Source organism: Vidua chalybeata, chromosome 20, assembly GCF_026979565.1.
Source record: "Vidua chalybeata isolate OUT-0048 chromosome 20, bVidCha1 merged haplotype, whole genome shotgun sequence".
Lineage (NCBI taxonomy): Eukaryota > Metazoa > Chordata > Aves > Passeriformes > Viduidae > Vidua > Vidua chalybeata.
The window spans coordinates 8,836,478-8,859,058 of record NC_071549.1 but is presented as its reverse complement, the minus strand read 5'-3'; the positions used below and the strand labels follow the sequence as shown (position 1 = coordinate 8,859,058).

Here is a 22,581-nt window from a genome sequence, read left to right as displayed (position 1 = left end):
AGTTAATACTGAAAAGAGAATAACAAACATTATTATTAAATAATATATTAAATAAACCCAAAATAAACTTCTACTGTACCCTTAGAGTGGACTCAAATATGAAATGTTCTCCAGCAGTTCAGCTTTTAAACAGCACAGCAAAACAAAAAACAAACAAAAAAAACCACCAACAAACAAACAAACAAACAAAAAAAGGGATATTCAAAAGAACAATTGACTCGTTGATTTTTATCTTTTATTATGAGCTAATACCAGGATGACATTCAAATGTCAGATGGCACAATTAAGACAGTCTTGGTAGGAATTATTCCAGCATTCCCAAAATTACAATTTAGTACACGAATGGCGTCAAATGTATGCATCACTCCCACAGAGAAAAATTATGGAATTCTGAATATCTTCTACCAGAACAGTTTCTGCATCAAATGGGAAAAAGAAAAACTGCTGGTAACACAGCTGACCTAGAAACCTTTTCTGGTAATGACCTGCAGAACAAAATATTTCCCTATTTAACATCTAGTAAAAAAAAATATGACTTTTGTTCAAGTTTAATACTTTTTTATATGGTTAGCCACAACAGGTATTAACCTCAGTTTTACTATATTTTTGTAATGCTACAAAAATCCTATAAAATCAAATTATAGTGAATTTTTCAGTGATTATAATTAAAAAAGCGCAGCTTGTACAAAATAAAAAAAATAAGATTCTATACTCTAATGAAAAATTTAAGACATTTTTAAATGAACAAAAGAAAGCACTTGTTAAGCTCTCCAATATTCAATGCATTCTGCACTTATCTGAAATAGCCAGACAGGAGCTAGAACTCCACTCCCCTTAGTTCACAACTAGTAATTTTGACACTATTATATATATATATAGAGGATCTATGTCTGATATTTTTACAAATAAATACAGGATAAACCATATTGCATAGTGTGTGCTTGCTGTCTGAGTCACACTCCCAAAGTTTCACAGTTATGGTAGGGAATTCAACTTACAATCTCCGGGCTGAAACATTGACAGTACATGGAATTTCCTTGGAAAACCAATGGGTTGGGTTTGTGATTGATCAGTGAACTCAGACAAACAACTCTTGCCATTCTTGCCAGCCATTAAACCAATTCCACTGGACAATTCTATCCAGCCAAGCAAAAAGCAACTGTTAGCTGTAACTAGGAACAAGAGAGATCTGCCTCTAAAAAGTTCTTTTTTTTTTCTTTTTCTAAACCAAGTTCCTTTATCCTCAGTGAATGTCAGGAAAGTCCAGGTGCTGTGTGTTTGCAGACAGGCCCAGTGCAAACACTCCTGGATTTTGGTTCCACCAAATCACCCGTGGCCACGTCACCAACTGAACAATGGCAATCTTCCAATATGTCACTGTAAGGTAACTTGATTTTCCTGCTAAAACTAAAAAAAAAAATTATATTTTTCAACAAAAGGCTTATCAGGAAGTAAAAAAAAAAAACAAACTAATTTTTGCTCAGTCATAACCATTTTTTGTGTTGGTTCTTTGTTAGCATCAAGGTATCGCTGAATCCTTCTGCCTTGCCAATTTCAGCAAAGAGCACTGTGATTGGATTCAATGCTTACAGAGAGTTTTATGGCTTGGATCCTATGGCTCAAAAAGATTCAGTATCCACAGAGTAAGCAGAATCTAGAATAAAAAAAAAAATCCCTACTGTTGTGAAACACCAGAAGTAGACTTTGCACAGTTTGACTAAAAGATAATGCAACGTGTGGCAGGCAAAAAGTGACAGGACTTGTATGCAGCTGCATGATCATCTCCACACACACGCACACACCATCCACACTCTAACTCTAGGGTAAAGCTCTGCAGATATTAACCCTTTCACCAGCTATGTTCATGGAAATGCTTTCTCTTTAAGGCAGGAAGTATTTAAAGTAAGGTAAAGTTTTACCTTTATTTTATTCTTTGTACCTGTAAGTCAGTTGTACAGATCGTGACAATTTTTAAAAACATAAATAGTGTCCTTAAGAACATGTTTGCTAAATTAAAGTTTTGCTAAAGTTCTGACCCACTGTGGAAGACATTCACTGAAAGGCCATTGAACACTTTTCTCATACAATCAGCAAATTTATTGCCCCAGCATAGAAAAAAAATGTTGATAAATTTAGAAATGTATAATGGCAGTAAACTACCATAAGCAAAATTTCATTAATAATAATGATAATAATTTTTAAAAATCCTCAAATTCTTACCCACTGGTTACAAAAATATTTATTTCCTTATACTCTGGAGGATTTGTCTGTGTTTCCTAGAGATTTCTACTGACCTTGTGTTCTGCTCACTGTTGATCTCTCTGTGGGTAAGAATCTGAGCTGCCAAGCTGTGCCCAGCTGAGGCCCAGCGTGTACAAAAGTGATGTTTCCCAGTGAAATGTCTGCTGAGGACAGGCATGAAATAAGCAGGACGCGTGTGAGCCCGTGGCTTCCAGTTAAGCCTAGAACATAGCAGCACTGCTGTTTGATTAGATCCATTTGTCTTTGCAGGAACAAACAGGGATTTCAGCTGGGGAAGCAGGGAAACAGTTCTCTCCCAGCCCACACTGCCAGGCTGGTCAGTGAGTGATTCATTTATTGATTGGTTGGTTCATGAGGAGGAGAATCAGAACTAGAGCCTTGAACTTTCTTCACAGCAACCAATTAAGTTTGCCTTTTTCATTTTGGGATACTTTCCATAATGAGCTGAATCAAAAAATCTATTTGAAAAATATATCTTTTTTTTTTTTTTATATATATATATATATAAAAAAACCTCATTATGTTTTGAATGTGAAACACCAATTAAGTTTAGCTTTCCTCTTTGATTCCACCCCATTGTAGGAAACCGCTTACCGAAGCTTGCATGCTAATTACCCCTCAGCTGCAAGCCTGCAGGCATTCCAAACCCTGCCTAGTGAAAGGGCCAACCCTCCTCGACACATTCACTACACCAGTGATTCTGAAGCAACATCCTGCCCCTTAATACTGTCAGTTTCGAGCTCTCAAGCTGAAAGATCCTTGATAAGGTGAGAAGATGTCACTGGAATCAGTAAGATGATGTGCCTAGAGTTCTGCAATACCATTTGCTAAAGTTTTTTTTTATGCACCATTGATTGAAAGGAAAAAAAAAAAAAAATCCATTTTTCTTTGCTTTCCAAGTCTCTCTGTGCAATGACCGATTCTTTGATACTGTCACTTTTTAAAAGCAAACCAAACTAGCCCTCAAATTTCAGCTTCAAGGGGGCTCGTGTCCGTTCCTGGTTTTCCACCTTGCAAGGCTTACAGAAATGGTGTTGTCATAGATTCATGCGCAAGTGCTCCGGTCGTTTGGAAATCATGGGAAAAGCCTGTTTTTTGTAGGGCCCAGAGTTTGGTTGCCGGATTGGAAGTGGTGCTGAAGCCTCTCCACAGACTGTCACATCCATTTGTTCTATTCCACTGGTCTCCATCGGGTATTCCACAGGTGTCTGGGTGTTGGATGCGCCGGCAGAAGCACCTCTTCCCCAGAATTCCCCAGGGGAAAACTTGACAGGGCTTTAAAACAAGAAATACAGAAAATCAGAGATGCACACATACAGAGCACCAAGGTGTTCCCTTACTCTGCAGGAAACTCCACCCAAATGCCTATGGAGAAGCATTTCTACTTCTTCCTTTCACTTCCAGGAGTCTGAGAAATTTCCATGTCTGGCTTCTGTAAGAGCCTCTTGTAAAATTCTTTCATTTTGAGGTGATAGCAGAAGGGTTTTTCTGTACTATCACGATTCTTTAGTGCTTAGGATGTTCTGAAACAGTTTTAGCTGTATCAAAGTCACCACTGAGGCTGTATCAGCACTGAAAAGCAACAAATTAGAACTTCATGTGCTGCCCAACACCACAGATTTGTCTTTAATAATGTGGTTTATAAAGGAGAATCACTTCTAATGGAAGTGCTGGGCTTACTCAGAAGCAAGGCTGCATTTTATATTTCTAGTGCTTCAACTACTTGTCAAAAAGTGTATTGCAAAAAAAAGAAAAAGAAGATAAAGTACCTGACTGGTGTCCTAGGGCTACCTATGAATCTGCGAGGTGATCGAATTTTTGGTTCAAAAGAAAATTTCTCTTTTACGCTTTCAAGTACAGATGGAGCCACATACGTAAAACCCTGCAAAACAGGAAAAAGGCACTGCAACTCACAGGCAAGGATGCATTCAGGATCACTTGTGCAGTTATGAAAATCTGATTATTACAGGAAAATTGTAAAAAGAAGAGTCAATGTAGACAGATGAACCTTTACTCACTCCTTGAAGCAAACAGTGGGACTTCAGGGAGTTGCTACACCCCAGCTATTTTTCCTCACATCACTGATTCCCACAGGCACATTCAATTTAATTAATTTTGCTCTCTGGACTGGCCATTGTTGTCTCTGCATGGCTGTGAAAGCAGTGCCATGTGCAGAGTTCACAGTGCAACTCTGAATCAGAATGCTGACATTCCACAAGGGCAGCACTGTTTGTTGGCTGCTGTACAAAGACAACGTCAGCACCAACCAAAGTATTTTCAAAGCCTTTAAACATTTCAAACCTGTTACAGGACATGGGTTTAGTTAAAACAGTTTGCTTCGAGGTGTTAGGAGTCAATAGAATGGATTTAGCTGAAATGCCCCCTTTCCAACAGCAAATCTCCCTCTCCACAGTTGCTCCTCACTCGTCCCTGGTTCACTCACCAGAAAAACCTGGTTGGCACTTTCACTGAGAGTTGAGTCATCTGGGCTATCAACAGGTGTCTGACGTGTAAACTTTGAATCAAACTGGCTCACATCCTCTTCAGATTGCTTTGCAAAAACAAAATGATTAAGGGTTTATATTACAGATATCAACCAAATGGCTCAGCGGTGAGCAGTGCAGCCTCTGGATGGAGTTCATTCCATGGGTTTTTGGCAGAGCTCTGCTGGAGGAAAACCCTGGAGTGGTGTCGGAATCCTGTCGCTGCCAGTGGGAGGTCACTATGGGCACTGACACTGAGAAATAAAGGCAAGGGGGAGGGGCAAAAATTATGGATCAAAAAGGAACATGAATTAAAAAGATGCCTTTAAAAAAAATCTAAAATTACAAATAAAAGCTTTTAGAAATACAATGCCAGTTTCTTGCAAGTTTAGCCCTTGTCACAACCAGTATAGAACAGTTGCAACTATTTAGTTTTTGGAGGCCTCTCCAGATAATTTTGTCCCATTTTTGCAGATATAGAAGTGTTTATAGTCTGAAGGATAGAGGACAACTCTGGGATAAGTGATTATGAGGAATATTGTTTTATTTGCTTAAAGAAGAGCAGTAATTCCAAAATCCCTTCTTTATTCCCATGTGTCACTGGAAAGGCAGCAGGTACTCATTTGTGTAGGCCTTCATGTGACCATGGAAGCACAAGTTGAAAAACCATCTGGTTTATACAAGAAACTTCCATAAAATTGCTACTAACAGAAAAACCCCAAACCACCTTCAGATAAATATTTGGAAATACTAGTCTTGAGTCTTTTTGAGGGGTAAAAGGTCTGGAGTCCCCCATGCTGTAGAATGCTTGACATTAGTGATGCTTAAGCCAGTTTTAAGTGAGGATTTTAGTAGCTGGGAATTATAGAGGTGGCAATACCCACAGCTGCTGGAGCTGACTGTACCCAGAGGGAAAAACAGACACCATCCAAATATAAAATGGGATAATAAAAACTTATTCATAACATCACTAGTTTGAGGTAAACTCTAACTACTGCTTATAATGCACAAGATGCATTGTAAAGATTAATAAGCAAACACAGAAAATGCTTAATTAGGTGATTTCATTTACTTTTGCTTAGCAACTCTACTTGAAACTAAGTACTGACTTACTGTAGAGGGTTTAGAAGCTGATCTCAGAGTGAACTGCACTTGCAGGTCTGTTTAACCTACGGGTCAGAAGCAGGAGGAATTCAGACTGAAGCAGATCAGGTGCTAGATCAGATCTGCCAGCTTTAATTGAGGGTGAATCAGTCCCCTGAGTTGATATAGCTCAAGTACCAGGAATCAGTGGCACTCCAGTTTGTAAAGTTTATGTTTTAAGTTTTATTAAGAGCTTTGCTAAAGGCACACAGGGCATATCTCTCTCCCAGTATTGCCAGTACATACCAATAAGGGTTTAAAAGGAGGTTCCACCTTGCGTGCCAGCAGCTCGTCCCAGTTGATGTGTCTGAAGAACGCGTGAGCCTGCAGGAGGGACAACAGCACAGTCAGCACCTGCCTCCAGGGCACAAAGCCCAGAGCTTCACCATTAACTCTGCTATCCAGACCCTCTCTCTGGGGTGTTTCTTTCCAAAATCACATTTGGTTTAGTGTAGAATATTCTGCAGCACTACCTCGGAGTAGGTGGAAGAGCTGAGAATTGAGATCACACCTCCAAGTCAGACAACACGTCCCCATTTCCTTGGGAGTGTCAGAAAAAGCCAGTTTACAAGGAAAATACCTCTGCATCTTCCAACTTCACAAGTTAAACCATGACAAAATGCTGCAATAATGACAAATTATCAGAACTGTGACATATGGAGGACTCTCTAATACTTGTCAATATCACCACGAAAACAAAGTCAAGCTGGAATGCCACACTTCTCTCTTCAGGGAGCTGCACTAATACAGGGTTGGCAAGGTTTTCATCAGAGTGCTGAGAGTATCCTCACCCTTCCAGGGCTGCACAATTAGCATTGTGCAACCACTAGAAAAGATCTACTGCAAGACAGAGCTAAAGAATACAAGTTATTTTCCAAATCTCAAATTATCAAATAGCCAGGCAGCTGCTTTTGTTAAGCTTTAAAGACTTCAGGTTTTGATGAGTTGTCACATTTGGCTGCCTTTCTGCTCATTACCCTTCAAGACAGACACTCTCCTTCCCTGAGGTACCTTCAAAGCTGTTTTATTTTCAGTGAGGTCATTTAAGAAGTCTCAAGTTAAGTTCAAGTTACCTGAACTTCTCCAGCATCTCCAGGACCAGCTCCTAGACGTGAGGCAGCATTTCTTTTTAGCAGCTTGATGAGAAATAACACCCAAAAAAGCAGAATTAGTTATGCTGTTATAACCAGACTAGTTCTGCCATGAATCATCACTTCAATGAGTACCGTGCAGAATGAATACAGAACAATCAGAAAAATCTGCATTCACTTGAAAACAGTTGTATTTTCAAGGGAAATCACTTTCTGTACCACTCAGCGAAAAAGTGATTTAAGCAGTAATAAACCAAGCTTGAACTGAACAGCCACAGTGGTATCCTTTAGATTTCTATTTTCTACATACAAGTGGAGTACTGACAGCCATTAAAATTCTACCTTTTTAAGCAGATCTCTGGCTTCTTGTGTGAGGTAGGGAGGCAAGTTGAGTTTACACTTGAGAATCTTGTCAATCGTTTTCTTTCTGTTCTCCCCAGTGAAAGGAGGCTGGAAAGCACCATTGAAAAAGGAGGAAAAACAGGACTTGTTCAGATCTTTAATTTGTGTACACAGAACTCACTTCAGTCATTTATAAAGCAGGTAAAACTACTGCAAATAGGCACTGTTTGGATAAAAGCAGCTCATGTCTGTACTCAAACTTGAGAGCTGGATTTTGGTTCTTTCTTACTTGCAGTGTGTATATATACAATAGATGTATTTATACATGCAGCTGAGTTAGGGTACAGGGAAGCAGAAAAGCTACAAAGGGAAATACATGCAATTATAACTGTGCACCTACTGCTCCAGTCAGCATGTCATACATTAATGCCCCCAAACTCCACCAGTCCACAGCACGGTTATGCCCACTCCTCATCAAGATTTCAGGGGCCCTATAAGCAGAAAAATCAAAAATAGGAAAGTGTTTTAATGAGCTTAATACTACTTGTGACTGCTAGTTTCAAACAAAACCCCATTTATCAAGTAAAGTTGTGCTAAATGACTGAACATATGAACCACCAGTTAAAAAAGGCAAACCACAGCCATTACCCCCAGAGCAGAGCAATACTTTTTGCATTTCATCGTGCAGCTCACATGTATTCAATTGTTCCACAGAATGTGTGTGTGACTGTTCCATCGTGAATGGATTCTTTACATAACCCGAAGTCAGTCAGTTTTACATGACCTGAAATTAAATAGATAAAATTTAAGACTTGTCAGAATTCTGCCATTTGGAGAAGTAACATTGAGAAAAATTTGGAATTTTTAACATGGATATGTAATTACTCTGAATTACTTCCACGTATGATCTGACAAAGCAATGCAGCTATAAAATAGAACAAGGTAATCACATTTAAAGAGAAAACCAAGTGCTGCCACTTGACAAACTACTAAAGCTTATTCAAATACAGACAAATGTATTTAAACATGAAGACTGTAGAGCATCATTTAGCTAAAAAGTAGGTTACTGAATTTTCCTGTCTGCTTCAAAATGCACAGAATGATCTTCAACAAACTGTAAAGTGCCCCGAATAATTCAGTACAAAGACTCAGACTAAGTAAACACGTTGTTTAGGAAAACATGAAAATTCTGGGTGGTACAGACTGCCAGACTAATCAGTGTCACAGTCACTGGAACAGTGCAATCAGGAACTGAAACTGCTGTCAGTGGGAAGTGTCAGCTGCTGGCTAAGTCATTTCAGCCACAGATGATTTGGCATCCTACCCAAACTGCCTTTCCTACCATCACTCATCCCCATTGACTAAAATGTCACAGGTTCTACTTCACCATGATCCAACAGAAGAAAAAAAATCCAGAGATGCAGAAATGGCAAATCAACCACTCAAAACATGTCTGAGTCCATGGAACTGAGCTTTCTGTGGCCTGTTAAACCAAGGAAGCTGAGTTTGAGGGCAATTAGCTCTGGCAGCTCTTCACTTATCCCAGGAGTGGTACAACCCTGCCACTGTTCTCTAAGGAGATTCACCTAAAACTGAGGTGCTGTGACCTTTGGGAGAATTGTTTTCAAAGGACTGGCAGCCTGACTCATGACTAGAGTTCTACCTTGATGATTAAGCATGATATTTTCTGGCTTCAGATCCCGGTAGATGATTCCTTTTTGATGCAAGTGCCCTAGTGCCATGGAGATTTCTGCCAAGTAAAAGCTGAAAGGGAACAAAAATCAGACATATTCAATCATGCAGAGCATCTTGAGCAAATCTTTCACAGTTTTCAATCCCCAAACCTTGACCACTGCCCTATGGACAGAGCCTCACTGAGCAGCCAGCAGTGGACCCTCCTCTGTTGTAAGACTGGAGTTCCACCAGCACAAACTGGTGAGGGCAGCACATGTCCACCCTCCCCAAACCCACTGAACTGCTCTTTCACTACACTCTAAAATGAATGAGTAGTTAAATATAGTTTAAGCACTTGGAATAAAACCCAAACTATTAATTTACAAAAATAGCTTCACTTACCAGGCTGTGTCTTCCATAAATATCCCTTCTCTCTCTAACTGCATAAATAGTTCTCCTCCTGTCATGAGAAAAAATAGATTGTACTCAATTAAAAGTATCATTTTAAGTCAGTCAAAAGTCTATTTTCTAGGAAAACTATAAGCAACAGGTATTTTTGCCTGCTGTACAATAGGCTGTTTCACAAAAAAACAACTGAGCCACTGTTCTGTTACCCTCAGGATTCCAGCAACCTGAAGAAATCAGCATTTAAAAACCAAGAGCATTTCTGTCCCTGTTTTTTGTAGTTACAGCTTGAAAAAATTGCTTCTGTGTCTCTTTCCCTAACCATGAAATAAAGGTATTCTGTCACAAAGAACCTGCAAGGACTAAACCCTCAGGTAACTCTGTAGCATTGCACAGAACACACAAAAATGACAAATCTAGTGAAGGGAAAGTCTTAAAACCCCTTCTCTCCTGTACTGTCATGAAAAACAACTATTTTATGTTTAATTCCTCTTTATTGTATGGAATTAGAAAGTTTATTCATGTTCTTCTGTGTATTTTTAATACAAACCTGTTTCATAAGACACCAAGCCATCATTCATTGGCCTTTTACTTGTAGGGTAAGAACCCCAAATTCTTGATTGTGCAAAACCCCAAGAAGGAGGTAAAAGAATGTCATATACTGACCACTGAGATACTCAAGGATGAGGTAGAGTTTTCCACCAGTCTGAAAGGCATAAATTAAGTCTACAATGAAGGGATGTTTCACTTCCTCCAGTATATTCCTCTCTGCTTTCGTGTGAGCTGTATCCTTGGCATTCCTTACAATCATTGCCTGCAAAAAGCAGGGATATGTGAGCACAGAACATGCTAAACAAGGCAGACTTTTATACTGAGTTCAATTCTGACTTTATTAAATTACAGCGCTACACAGGAGTTAGCAACAGCATTAAAAAATTACATTTCACCACAATATCTACATAAGAGGTTTATTTCATAGAATCACACAATCATTTAGCTTGGAAAGGACCTCCTGACCTATTTAAATGATCCGCTGAGAACTACCCAGACAGAAAAAATTGGAGTTTAATTCCAACTGTAAAAATTGTATATATCCTAGAACTTATTTTAGGTATATTAAATCATTAGATAATTCTAAAATGGAGGGATATATTTATTTTTTTTTTTTTAGATTCAGATAGTAGTGAAATTCAGGTTTACCTTTTTAAGTACTTTCATGGCAAATATTTTCCCGGTGTTTGCTCCGGTTACTTTTCGTACTTGAAACACCTAAACAACACCAACACAATGACAATCACATCATTCAGCTGCATTAACTGCCACCAGCTAAAAAGCAAAAGTTGTGCAAAAGAGAGAGAGAGAGGAGATCACCCACAAACTACAAGGCAAGAAGCAGAGATTGGATGCAGAATGAGTCTGGGACATTCCCTGCTGCTCCCAGCAGTGAGGCTCTGCCAGGGAGCTCAGTGCCAAGCTTGGCAGCTGGGGGTGCTTCTACCCCATTGCACCTGTGGCAGAATGGACTTTTCAGAGAGGGATTGGAATGAGAGCAAAGCAAGGGAGCACTGAGGGTGTGGGGGACTCGGTGCTGGAGGGTTCCTGACCTTGCCGTAGCCGCCTTTGCCCAGCACGCGCAGCAACTCGAAGCACTCCGGCCGGATCTTCTCGGGGCCTCTGTTCACACTGGTCTCTGAAATCTCAAATTTTTCACAATGTTCCATCCCACTGCAGAAAAGCAGAACAAAGCTGTGAGTCTACCTGGTACTGAGAAGTGAGCAAATGAAAGCACTGACTCCCTGGAAAGTGTTTGTCTGCCTAACAGTGACAGATCTGGAGGGCTCCCAGCACCAGGAGTTATTGTTTGTTGTGTGCAAAGCTGCAGCTTGCACTGAGAAGGTTGCCTGCAGATTTTGGGGATTTATAGTAGCAAGATTTCCTTCAAACCCCTTCAATTTAATGCACAATACATCTCTGCATTACACCAGAATTAAGTCGAGAGGATGAAAATCCCAAACTGACTCAGATATTTCTTTGTATCGTTATATCCATATTACAAATATTATTCACAGGCAAGAGATTTATTAGGAGAAACAAGGATCAAAAGACAAACAGCAGCTTTCACCAGAATTCTTTTTATTATTTTATTTCAAGATACAATAGACAAATTTTAATGTGAGGAAATAGTGAAACATCTAAAAACTACTCAAAATGGAACCAGAATGACAAAATTTTCTATTGATCTTAACAATGTGACAAAATTAGAAGTTATTTGTGGTGGGCATGAATGATACAGAATATTTTCTAGCAGCAACTTACAGGTCATATTGGCCAACTCCTCCATGGTCCATGCTCTCACTTAATTGACCCTGGGGATGAGAAGTATAGCAGAAAGATGAATTAGAAAAAGAAAAGCATTAAAAATAAATGCACTGATGTGGTTTACAACTTTTTAAGTTTGAGAAGACAAAATCTCTATATAATTAAATAGGTCAGGAATAAAAAATTATCAGCAGAAGATCCAAAAATCTACTACACTCTGCCAGACTTGCAGTACTGCCATGAGTCTCAAACAGTGACACAGGGAACCCCTGTCTTACCTGGCTGCATTGTTATTCAATCACTTAAATATCAGAGGTACAATTTCACACCCCCAAGTGAACTTGAAAAATGTTAAAGTATTGCAAGTTTCTTTAAAATTCCCCTTACACAGAAATTTTTGAGTCCTGTTGCAGTACTATACAAATGAGATCAATAATAAAGATTATGTGAACAGATGAACTGGGACTCCTCTGCACTAAAAATCTACTGAGAAGGTTTTATTATTTTATATTGGTTAGTCAAATGCCAATAGTGATGAAAGAATTCAGCTTTACTCTGATGTTAAACACATTTTCTGACCAATAATCAGTACTGAAAAAGTTCCTGCACTTCAGCACCAGAACCAGTCACCATTAAGGAATGAGGTTGAATTCTGAAGAGATATTTTCCTCAAAAAAAATTTAACCTGATCCCTTCCCTCTAAATGTGGCTCTGCATAGCAAAAGAAATGCAAAGGCAGCAGACAGCTGGAATGAATGCAAATAGAATGTCAGGGGCAAGCTTCTAGTGAGCTGCTGTACAGTCACATTCTTATTTTTAAAAATATGGACACAAAATAACAACTGTGAATTCATGGTGAACAGCCTGGGACCTACAGACTGATATAAATATGAGTGACTTGTGAAATTCAGAGGAGAAGAAAAAGAAAACCCACTGAGATCTGCAAAAATCAGCCCAAGCCAAGGAGTGCATTTTAAAATATTATCCAAGTGAAAACACTAACCAAAGAAAACTCAAACTTTTTTCAACAGCTTCCAGACCATTTCAATGTTAAAGTTTACAGAGGCTGGTTTATTTTGGGTGATCTAAAGGGGAATTCAACTCTTGGATCCACCTACTAACACCACAAACAATTAAGGAGTCCAAAAGATCAGGTTTGTTTCCAGCCCAGAGAGCTGCCAGCTCATGTCCTCCTGTTGACATTTATTAGAGGAATCCAGCTTATTGACATGTTTCACAATAAAAGCCACTAGAGCTGCCCTTGACCCCACTCTTAGATGCCAACAAATGAATTTTTAAAAACTCAACCCAGAGAATAAACACCCCTCAGTTCCCAGAGCAACTCCTCCTGTTACCCAACGGCTCTGGCAACGTTTACGTGTGCTGCTCCTGCTCCTGTGAACTTTGGGTTTCATTCTCAGTATTAATTTAACCAAAAGTCACTTCAGATACCATTCTGGCATTTTTTCAGGGTTCCTTCTCACATCACAACACCAAGGAAGGCACTGGGAAGCCACCAGCCCTTCAGTCCATACACTGCTTCATTTATTACAAACACCTAAATTAAGGCTGAGGCTTTTTTTCACCATAATAATTAGTGCAAACAACCACATGGCTTTTGAGGAAACTTCTTTTAAACAAGGCTTCAGATCTTTTCAGGATGGCTGTGCCTACTCAGAGCCACAACTGAGCTCTCTGGGCTCCTCCTGGACTCAACTTTTTGGGAGATATCAGAAACCAATACCAGAAATTTGACAACACAGTCCTGAGCGTTCCCCTTGCTCATTCCTGGATCTCCACTGCTCTGGCTGCATCTTCTCTCTGATCCTAGCAGGACACACACCCTGTGGAGATAACTTCCATTGGAATGCTGTTCCCTCACACATTCCTGGTGTTCCCCTCCTTCCTTGCTCTCAAGCCCATTCTCACCCTCCTTTATCTGTTTGCCAAAAGGCACCTGAGAGCAACCAAGGCTGCCAAAGTCCATAAAGATGGCAGTCATGGCAAGGTTTTAAAATCCACAACGGTCTCATTGTTCCCTGAGACTGAATTACAGGAACACAAGAGAGAACAAACTCAACTTTCTGGCCACCTCGATCAGAACCTGTTCTTGGCAGCATTAACAGGGTGATGCAAGAAACATTTTCTAAAGCCAAGTGTTTTATTGATTACTGAGGTGACAGACAGAGCTTCTCCTGCAGGCTGAGAAGCTTTCAAGCCTTCAGCTGTCAAAACAAAGTCTCTGCAGGTTCCAGGGAGTGTGGCTAACAGAGTACCTGCTTATCTCCCGAGGGGAACTACCTGGAGGGAATCTACAGCAAACATGGAAGGGACTTTTTACAAGAGTGTGGAGGTTTAGATTAGATATTCGGGGGAAATTCTGCCCTGGGAGGGTGGGGAGACCACGGCACAGGGTGCCCAGAGAAGCTGTGGCTGCCCCATCCCGGGAAGTGCCCAAGGCTTGGAGCCACCTGGGATAGGGGAAGGTGTCCCTGCCCACGGCCTGAGATCTTTAAGGTCCATTCCAACCCAAATCGTTCCATGATTCCATGATCTCAAAGACTCCAAGAACTGTCATTAGTATTTAAAGAGCAGAAAATAAATGCTCTGGCAGTTTTAACAACAGCAAACGGTTAATATACAAACCAGTATCAAAAAGCAACACAAGATCTAGAAAAACATAAACAGATATGATGCAACAAAATCCCCCTAAGGTTTTGACAGGTTCTACATGAGCATCACGAGGTGCAAATTGCACGTTATCAGGTGCGCTGCTGGGAGAGCACGAGATGCAGACGGCGCTGACCCGCCTAACGCAGCATTTCAAACCTCGCCTTTTAATTTTGGCGCGAGAGCAGCGACTTTACACGGCTCCAGAAAGATCGGCATTCCTGCACTGACGTTCGGCCATGTGACAATACAGAAATAATTAAAAAAAGAAAAAAAAAAAAAACCCGCCGCGGCGCTTGTGCCGCGATCCCGAGGCCGAAGTTCCGCGGGGAAGAGCTGCGGCGCTGCCCGCAGCCCCAGCGCGCTCCGGGCGCGGACGTCCCGGGGCGGCACGGGCGGCTCTGCCCGGGCACAGCGCCGGCCCCGCCGCGCTCCCGCCGCCGCCTCAGCGCGGCCCCCGCCCGGCCCCGCGGCGCCTCCCTCAGGCCCCGCGGCCTCCCCCGCTCCCTCCCCGGCCCTGCTGCCGCTCTCACCCCCTCCTCCAGCTCCTCGTCTGAGCCCGCGTCCTCGGGCTGGTCCAGGTCGATGTCGAACACTCCCGCCATGGCGCCGCCGCCCCTCGCTGGCTCCGCCGGGTGCCCGGGGCCTGCGCCGCCTCATGGGCCCGCGCCCCGCAGCGCCGCCGCGGCCGCCATCACCGGCTGCGCGGCCGCAGCGCGCCTGCGCCCCCCGCCCGCGCCCGCCGCGCACGCGCAGCGCGCGTCCCGGCCCCGCCGAGCCTGCGCGGTGAGCGCGCCGCGCGCCCGCCCGCCCCCTGGCAGCGGCGCGGCGCCTGCGCGGAGGCCGCGGTGAAGCCGCGCGGGCGGCGCGCGCGCAGAGGGAGCCGCGAAGCCGCCGCGGGCGGGAGCGCCCGGGCCGCCCGCCCGGAGCGCGCAGTGCGCAGGCGCCCGGCGGGCCGTTCGAAGGCGGGGACGAGGTGAGCGCTGAGGGAGGAACCGGGACCCGCGGCGACGCCGGGACCCCGGGGCGGGCTGTTGAGCAGAGAGGCTCGGGGACGGGGCTCGGGACCGAGGGGCGTGAGGAGAGGCGGCGCCGGGAACATGGCGGTGTTCCGTGAGGGGGAGACCGGCCCTGAGGGGCGTTCTGTGGCCGCGGGGACCCGAGTGGGGCTGCCCGCGGAGGGAATCGGGCACGGGCGGGTCGGTGTCGTGCGCTTTGGACATGAGCCTTTCCTGGCAATAATTCAGATATTTGTTAACTTTTTGCGTGAGGGGTGACTCGGTCTCCCAGTGACACCCGGCTTGGCCCGTGGCGGGCTGGGAATGTCAGTGAGCTCGTACCTGCCTGCAGGACGCGTTGCAGGCACGGGCAGCGATCCAAGGAGTGCTGAGGCACGGCTGGGATGGGAGTGAGGAACAGCAGCCCAGAACAACTCAGAGAGTTTAAAAAAAAAAAATTACCTTTTTTCTGTAAAGGGCTAGAAAAGTGAGAAAGCAGAGCTGCTGTCATATGCTGGGTGGGGAAAAATGTCAAAACATACCAGGATGGAGTCAAACAGTTTGCTCTGTGTCGTGGAAACAAGGGGAATTCTCCAGGGAATCCTTTTGTCACCTCAGCAGGCTCTGGCATCAGGCCTGGTGCAGTTTCCAACTGGAAAATAGCTACATTTTTGACCTGGCTTAAGTTTTCCAATTTTGCTTCCTAGTCCTGTAACTCTTCAGTTATAACTGCTTGTTCCCACCCTGCTTTACCAAGCAAAAGTGAGAAAACAAATTATTTTCTTTTTCAGGCTTAAATACCAAGTGAATAAGGATGTCAATTGTCACAGTGCAGCTTGGGCAGTGTGGGAACCAGATTGGGCAGGAGGTGTTCGGTGCTCTCTGCAGTGACATCCGTGGCACCCACGGGCTGTGTTCCAAGAAGGAGAATGAATCCTACCAAGATTCCTGCAAGGAACGTTTCTTCTGCGAGGAGGAGTCTGCAGGTACAGCTTTAAAGGGCTTTTTTCCCCTCTCAGGGTCTGATTTCAGCACACAGAAACATCAAGTGGTTTATTTCACGAGAGATCCGTGCTCTCTGGAGCTCAGATTTGGTTTTGGCACAATAAATGGTTCAGCAGCAATCAGGGCATGGCCAGATCCTTTCAGTACTGTCCCATGAAGAGTTTGGCTGAAGTGGGTAGTAGGAATAACCTTGGGACATTGTACCCATCCAAGCTCATCCATCCCACATAAATAATCAGCACTTTTCCCCTAATTTTCTTTTCCTTCCTGTGCAGTACCTGTTGCCCGGGCTGTGCTTGTTGACATGGAGCCCAAAGTGATCAGCCAGACCTTATCCATGGCTGCCAGGTCTGGCCACTGGAAGTACAGCAGCCACTCACACTTCTGCCAGAAGCAAGGATCTGGGAACAACTGGGCCAACGGGTAGGAACAGCTGCCTCAAGCTTCCCTGAGGGAGTTCTGGAGGCTGGTGAGCTGCTCAGACTCCCTAAGAGTGGTAATGCAGCAGCTGTGGCACCTAAAGTAAAATTTGCTTTGTGAATAACTTCACCTTTGTGCTTTTATTTTGATGCACCCTGCCCTGTCTTGCTGTTTTGTGTTACCCCACAGTTACTCTGTTCACGGGCCCAGACACAAAGAAGCAATCATGAACCTGGTGCAGAAAGAAGCAGAGAAATGTGATCGACTCGGGGGATTTTTCACAATCATGAGCATGGCTGGGGGCACAGGATCAGGCCTGGGAGCATTTGTGACCCAGTGTTTGAGAGATGCTTTTCCAACCTCCTTCATACTGAACCACGTGGTCTGGCCCTATGGCACTGGGGAGGTGAATGTCATGTTGCCTTTTAATACATAATAATAGTTTACATAGAATTTATGAGTTTATAATTACTGGTTTCTTTTAAACAAAATATCTACAACAGACATAAACTAGAAAATGGGTATATTTTACACTGAAAAAGTTCAAGTGACTCAGTATCACAGCTAAAGAATTTTCACCAAAAAAACTCTTCTTGATAATTTAATGCTGAAGTGATGCAGATTAACAAGAAGCTCTGTTCTCTAACTAGAAATCTCCTGATATGCTCTTATCTCAGCATTGTAATCAGTTCCCAGGCAGATCTGGTTCCAGCATGTTTGTATGGAGAGAGATGGATAACCTGATTTTCACAGGTCTTGCCCTCTTTCCATGAAAAGGCTCTGAGCTGCTGACCTCATTCTGCACTCTGGCAAAGAAAATGCATCACTTCCTAAATCATAACTGAGGAAACAGCAGGAGCCAGGGGATTATAAACTAAAGGGAGATTAAATAGTTTGACTCTTCTTTGTGTGTGTTGTTTTGTTTGCTTCCAGGTCATTGTTCAAAACTACAACTCTGTTTTGACTCTGTCACATCTGTACCACTCATCAGATGCCCTTCTTGTCCATGAAAATGATGTCATCCACAAGATCTGTGCCCAGCTGATGAATATCAAACAGATTTCCTTCAGGGATGTCAATCAAGTCATTGCTCACCAGCTGGGCAGTGTTTTCCAGCCCACTCACACAGCAGGAGGGGGCTCAGGCTACAGCAGAAACCCTTTAGGTACCACACCCAGCACCCACACACCTTTCTGGGGTCAGTTCAGCTGGGAACTGAAGTTCTTCAGTCTCCTTGCTCAAGTATTTGGATACATCTCAAGTTTTAAGACAGGAAAAGACCAATTTAGAAGTTCAATCCCGATGTTATAGCAGAGTCAAAAATAGATTCCCCCGACTTCTGGTTTCATTCTTTACCAAAAGAACCCTGTTTCTCCTTTTTTAAGTGATCACAGACACCTTGTACCTGTTTACATTTCAGAGGAAATTCGTGCAGGGCAGTAATTTTGGACTGAGTTTCACATTTCACTTTGGGTTAGAAGTTTGTATCAGCTGAAACAAACTGAGAGTTTTGAGTTTTGCTCAGCAGAAGAGGTGAGCAGAGAACTGGGTAGCAACATGCAGCAGACTGACATTTGTACCTTGAAAGAATTAGAGAAAGTTGCCCATATTGCTTGTACAATTAAACTTCCACATCTGTCTGGAGTTCAGAGTCCTTGAGATTTTGACCTAAACTGTAAAATAAAAGCTAACAACACCCTGTATAGAACTCAGTAATTCACAGTTTGCAAAGCTTTGAAATTGCTACATCTCTGAACATTCCTCACTCTTCTCCCATTTTAGCTGCCCTGTGCAAATGTCTTTGTCAAACATGAGCAGCTGTTGATTTCTCCTTGCAGGAGATTTAATGGAGACGTTGGTCCCACATCCCGAGTTCAGGATGCTGGGCCTGAGGAACATCCCCCAGATGCCTGAGAGCTCCCTGCCTTACAGCACCTTCAGCTGGCCTGGCCTCATCAAACACCTCAGGCAGATGCTCATTGCTAATGCTCCAATGGAGGAAGGTAAATAAACACCAGTCTTTCACTCTCCATCACTCTTTAAACATTCATTTGTGCAGATGCAATAAAGCTGGATGCTTTGTAGAGTTCAGAAAGAAGCTGTTGCCCTCAGCAGGAATTTGCCCCCACAAAACCAGCTGCTCCTTTCACCATTCCCTCAGCTGCCACAGCAGCTCCCAGATTGCTCCTGCTCTGCTTCCAGACATCTCAGTTAATTATAACTATTGCAAACACAAACCAAACTGACAGTCTGCGGCTCTGCACTTAATTTACATAACTCATTTGGAACATTTCTTGGATGGTGAGCTCTGCTTTTTCTTTTTACACCTTCTACGCATAAAAATCAGGCTCAGCTCTCCCATGTAATTTACATGGAGAATTCAGTTACAGCTCCAGTTATGCAAGGAATGGGCTGGAGGCTTGCTAAGTATAGAAACAGGTATCCATTTGCTCTGGCAGAGTGACTGCCAGGCAAATCCTGCTGGATTAGCAGTGGTTTTCTCTGGGAATTGTGTGATTGCTGCTTCATTCATGTGCAGCAGCCACAAACTCCAGTGTGGTCTCAGTTTGGGGCACAGTGATAGTTCCCATCTGCATCTTCACAAAACATTAACTTGCTTTTCCATCTCTTTTTCCCAAATCCCAAAGGTATTGATTGGCAAGTACGACCACCACACCCATCCTCCATCCCCTCCACAAACAAGCCCCTGCACTTTAACACTTCCATTGCCAACCTGGTTATCCTGAGAGGAAAAGATGTGCACAGCATGGACTTGGGTAAGAGGAGGAGCACAGCACCTCAGGGGGCCTGGTTTCACATCTCACTGCTGACTTTGCAACCAGATCTGATGCAAGTGGAAACATCCCAAGACCACACATTTGACTCCTAAGGCTGATATTCCCTCTAGGAACATTTTACTGTCCAAGGCCACATTGTCTAATTGCTTAGGGCTGTTGTGTTTTACTTCTGAGTTTCCTGAAGCACTTTAGGGAAGGAGGAAGAGACTCAAGTCTATATCTGGAATTCTTGGCTATAATGTCTGAAAATACATCTAGCTGTCTCTGGAGTGATGAGCATTGCTGGCAGCTGAATTATCCACACCAGTGTGCTTCTAGATAATCTAAGGAGTCTGTTTAAAAGTTGTATTTTCAACAGGCTGCCCACTCTGCAGATATTTTCCCAGGCCTGAACTGATCTGACAGCACTGATTAGGCCATATAGGGATCAAGTGTGGGTTTTGTCCAAAGGGTTGTCCTGTTTCTGCTACAGGAAGTTTCCAAGATCCCTCGTTATACACATCATGGCTAAACCCTCAGGATGCTTTTAATGCATGGAAAACTCCCAGAGCATTTAACAAGTATGAAAAGTCTGCTGCTTTGGTCAGCAACAGCCAGTTCCTGCTGAAACCTCTTGACAGCATCGTAGGAAAAGCTTGGAATATGTTTGCTTCCAAGTAAGTGAAAATAATTATGCTGGTACTTCACTAATAATTGCCAATTTCTTCTTGATTTCTAATGAATTTCTTTCTGATTTCTAATGTCTGACCCATTCTTCAACACACAGAGCTTACCTTCACCAGTACACAAAGTTTGGAATCCAAGAGGAAGATTTCCTGGACTGCTTCACAACCCTGGAACAAGTTATCTCCAGTTACACCAATCTGTGATTGATTTCTTTGTTAAGATGGTCTGAAATAGAGATTTTCTGAAAGAACCAAGCTGGAAAACCTTCCATCAACTTCCTGAAGTATGTAAATTATTGACTGGAGTTATTTTTTAGTCTTAGGAGCAGAGTGTCTGTGTTTGTGTGTGTTTGAATAGCAAGAACCGAATCTGAGCTGAATATATTCCTATTATTCTTATTTAATATATCTAATAAATACCTATTTTTCAATACATTTGCTATATACTGTAGCTGTATCCTTTTCTGACTGTTTCACTAAGCAAAACTACAACTCCTGTTTTCTCCAAGTTATAAGTTAATTAACTTGTTAATTATTTAAGCATATTTGTGATGAGGATGGCTGGTAGATTGCAGATGTAAGAACTTACAATTTGGTGTCATAAATACATTTTCTAATTTCCAAAGTCAATTTAAGGACTTGGCTCCTTTTTGCCTGAGTTTTACCACGACCACAAGGTGGTGCCCTGGGAAGCTGCAGCTCCCTCCTGGCAGGAGAAAGGATGGAATGACTTGAGAAGGCACCCACTGAATTAAAATGAATAAAAGAGTACAGAAGAATTAAAGATTACCTTGTAACACTGAGCTCTCTTCTGCCTCAGTCAGCTCTTCATTAATGGTAGGGAGAGCTTTGGGAATTCTTGCCATTTCCCCACCCATATCACACTGTTCTCCCATAAAAATAATCCACAGGCCAAAAATGAAAAGAGTTAAATCAGTCTCAAGGACTTTTTCCTTGACAAATGGACAAATTTCACAGTGCACCTTCAGGTTTTAGTGCCATTTCATTCAAAAGATGGCAGCTCAGAGCTGGGGCTTGCTCTGGTCAGAAGGGATTTTCTGCTGTTTCTGCCACTTTCAACCATTGTCTAATTTGGGTATTTTCACAGAAGAAACTGCAGGAAAGATTGCACAAGAAGTTCAGACAAACAGCACAGGCAATTCGAGTTTTCAGGAACAAAGGGTCAGGAAAGGAGACCATGGTGAGCTTCTCCCTCCTCCAAAAGGCACAGGATGTTCAGCAACACAGAAATAAATTCCCCTGGTGTTTTCAACAGATCCTAAACAGAATTTCCAGTATCAGAAATGAGAATAGGTAACTCCATGAAAAAATGGCCAAGTCCCAGGAATCCTTTTCCTTCTCACTTCACAGGACAGGTAAAAGAGTTTTTCAGAAGGCTAAGGACAGGTAAGTTCCCTGAGAAACAAGGAAGAGAGCAATGGGTCATTGTAGTGCTGTAGCAATAAATAGCTTAACTGCAGAAATAACCTCATGTTATCTCTCTGTATTCACAATTCTGAGCATGAAGCAAACACAGCAGGTGCTCAGTGAACCTATGAATGATATAGAACCATATTTGTTATTTTTTTATGGCCCTTCAGGCTTATGGAGCAGGATATTTGGTCTTTTTTGTTTGTTTGATGGCAGAATTTGTGCCACGTCAGGAAACGCAGCACACAGGTAAGATGTCTAACCCCAAAGCAAAAATTCAAATTTTAGCTGCTATAATCCCTTACTGCCCTGGAGCAGAGGCTGACAGGAATTGTTTTAGGCATCTCTTAGCTTCTTCCTGTGAATGTTTTTCAGTCCTGAAATTCTCACACCCTTTCCCAAACTCAGCCTTCATTTTTTTTTGATCTATGATGGGATTCCTTTATTTTTTCCCCAGGATGTGGAGAGGGTCAAAGTGACAGGAAGTGAACAGCCACTATCAAATAGTCATCACCTGCAATTACATTAAAAGGTGGAGGAGTAATTCTCTATGTAATTGATAAAATTAATTATGTAAATAGAGCCTGGAAGAAGGCCTTTATTTCATTAACTATTACAATTAAAGAGGTAGATCAAAGGTCAGCACAAGCCAATGGCTCAGAGACAGGAACAGCAGAATCAGTGGCCTTGACCTTGCTTGTTGTAGGCAAAGTCCCCACAGGATGTTCATAAACCCAGGAACAATGCTCCAAATCTCACTATTGTTTGTTGGAAAGGACAGGTGCAGCTCACTTGGAAGTTGATTCAAGAACTCCAACTATAGCAGACATTTCATGAATAGCAGAACATTTATTTGACCACAAAAAAAAAAACCC

At 42.7% G+C, this 22,581-nt stretch overlaps 2 protein-coding genes across 6 annotated transcripts; one reads left to right on the top strand and one right to left on the bottom strand.

Moving 5' to 3' along the window:
• Positions 1–221: 221 nt before the first annotated feature.
• On the bottom strand, positions 222–15,087 carry RPS6KB1 (ribosomal protein S6 kinase B1). 2 transcript variants are annotated; one of them, XM_053960892.1, is made up of 15 exons: positions 14,923–15,087; positions 11,717–11,766; positions 11,005–11,125; positions 10,601–10,669; positions 10,067–10,214; positions 9,398–9,455; positions 8,985–9,085; positions 8,015–8,105; positions 7,722–7,812; positions 7,322–7,429; positions 6,962–7,024; positions 6,135–6,212; positions 4,706–4,813; positions 4,032–4,144; positions 222–3,537 (listed from the first exon to the last, which is right to left on the bottom strand). In XM_053960892.1, exons 1-15 carry the CDS (start codon positions 14,992–14,994, stop codon positions 3,300–3,302), a joined length of 1,509 nt encoding a protein of 502 aa, XP_053816867.1. In that variant the 5' UTR covers positions 14,995–15,087; the 3' UTR covers positions 222–3,299. The 2 variants fall into 2 exon arrangements, with proteins under 2 accessions (XP_053816867.1, XP_053816868.1); XM_053960893.1 differs by lacking the exon at positions 4,032–4,144.
• Positions 15,088–15,279: 192 nt separating this feature from the next.
• TUBD1 (tubulin delta 1) lies at positions 15,280–22,158 on the top strand. 4 transcript variants are annotated; one of them, XR_008434366.1, is made up of 11 exons: positions 15,280–15,365; positions 16,179–16,373; positions 16,668–16,815; positions 17,002–17,218; positions 17,746–17,977; positions 18,651–18,815; positions 19,461–19,589; positions 20,083–20,266; positions 20,377–20,559; positions 21,384–21,476; positions 21,552–22,158. XR_008434366.1 is itself a non-coding variant. In XM_053961562.1 (9 exons), the coding sequence occupies exons 2-9, from the start codon at positions 16,202–16,204 to the stop codon at positions 20,477–20,479; spliced, it is 1,350 nt and encodes a 449-aa protein (XP_053817537.1). In that variant the 5' UTR covers positions 15,280–15,365; positions 16,179–16,201; the 3' UTR covers positions 20,480–20,905. The 4 variants fall into 4 exon arrangements, 3 of the variants coding, with proteins under 3 accessions (XP_053817537.1, XP_053817539.1, XP_053817538.1); XM_053961562.1 differs by lacking the exons at positions 21,384–21,476; positions 21,552–22,158 and having other exon boundaries at positions 20,377–20,905; XM_053961563.1 differs by lacking the exons at positions 15,280–15,365; positions 21,384–21,476; positions 21,552–22,158 and adding an exon at positions 15,500–15,588 and having other exon boundaries at positions 20,377–20,905.
• Positions 22,159–22,581: the final 423 nt, after the last annotated feature.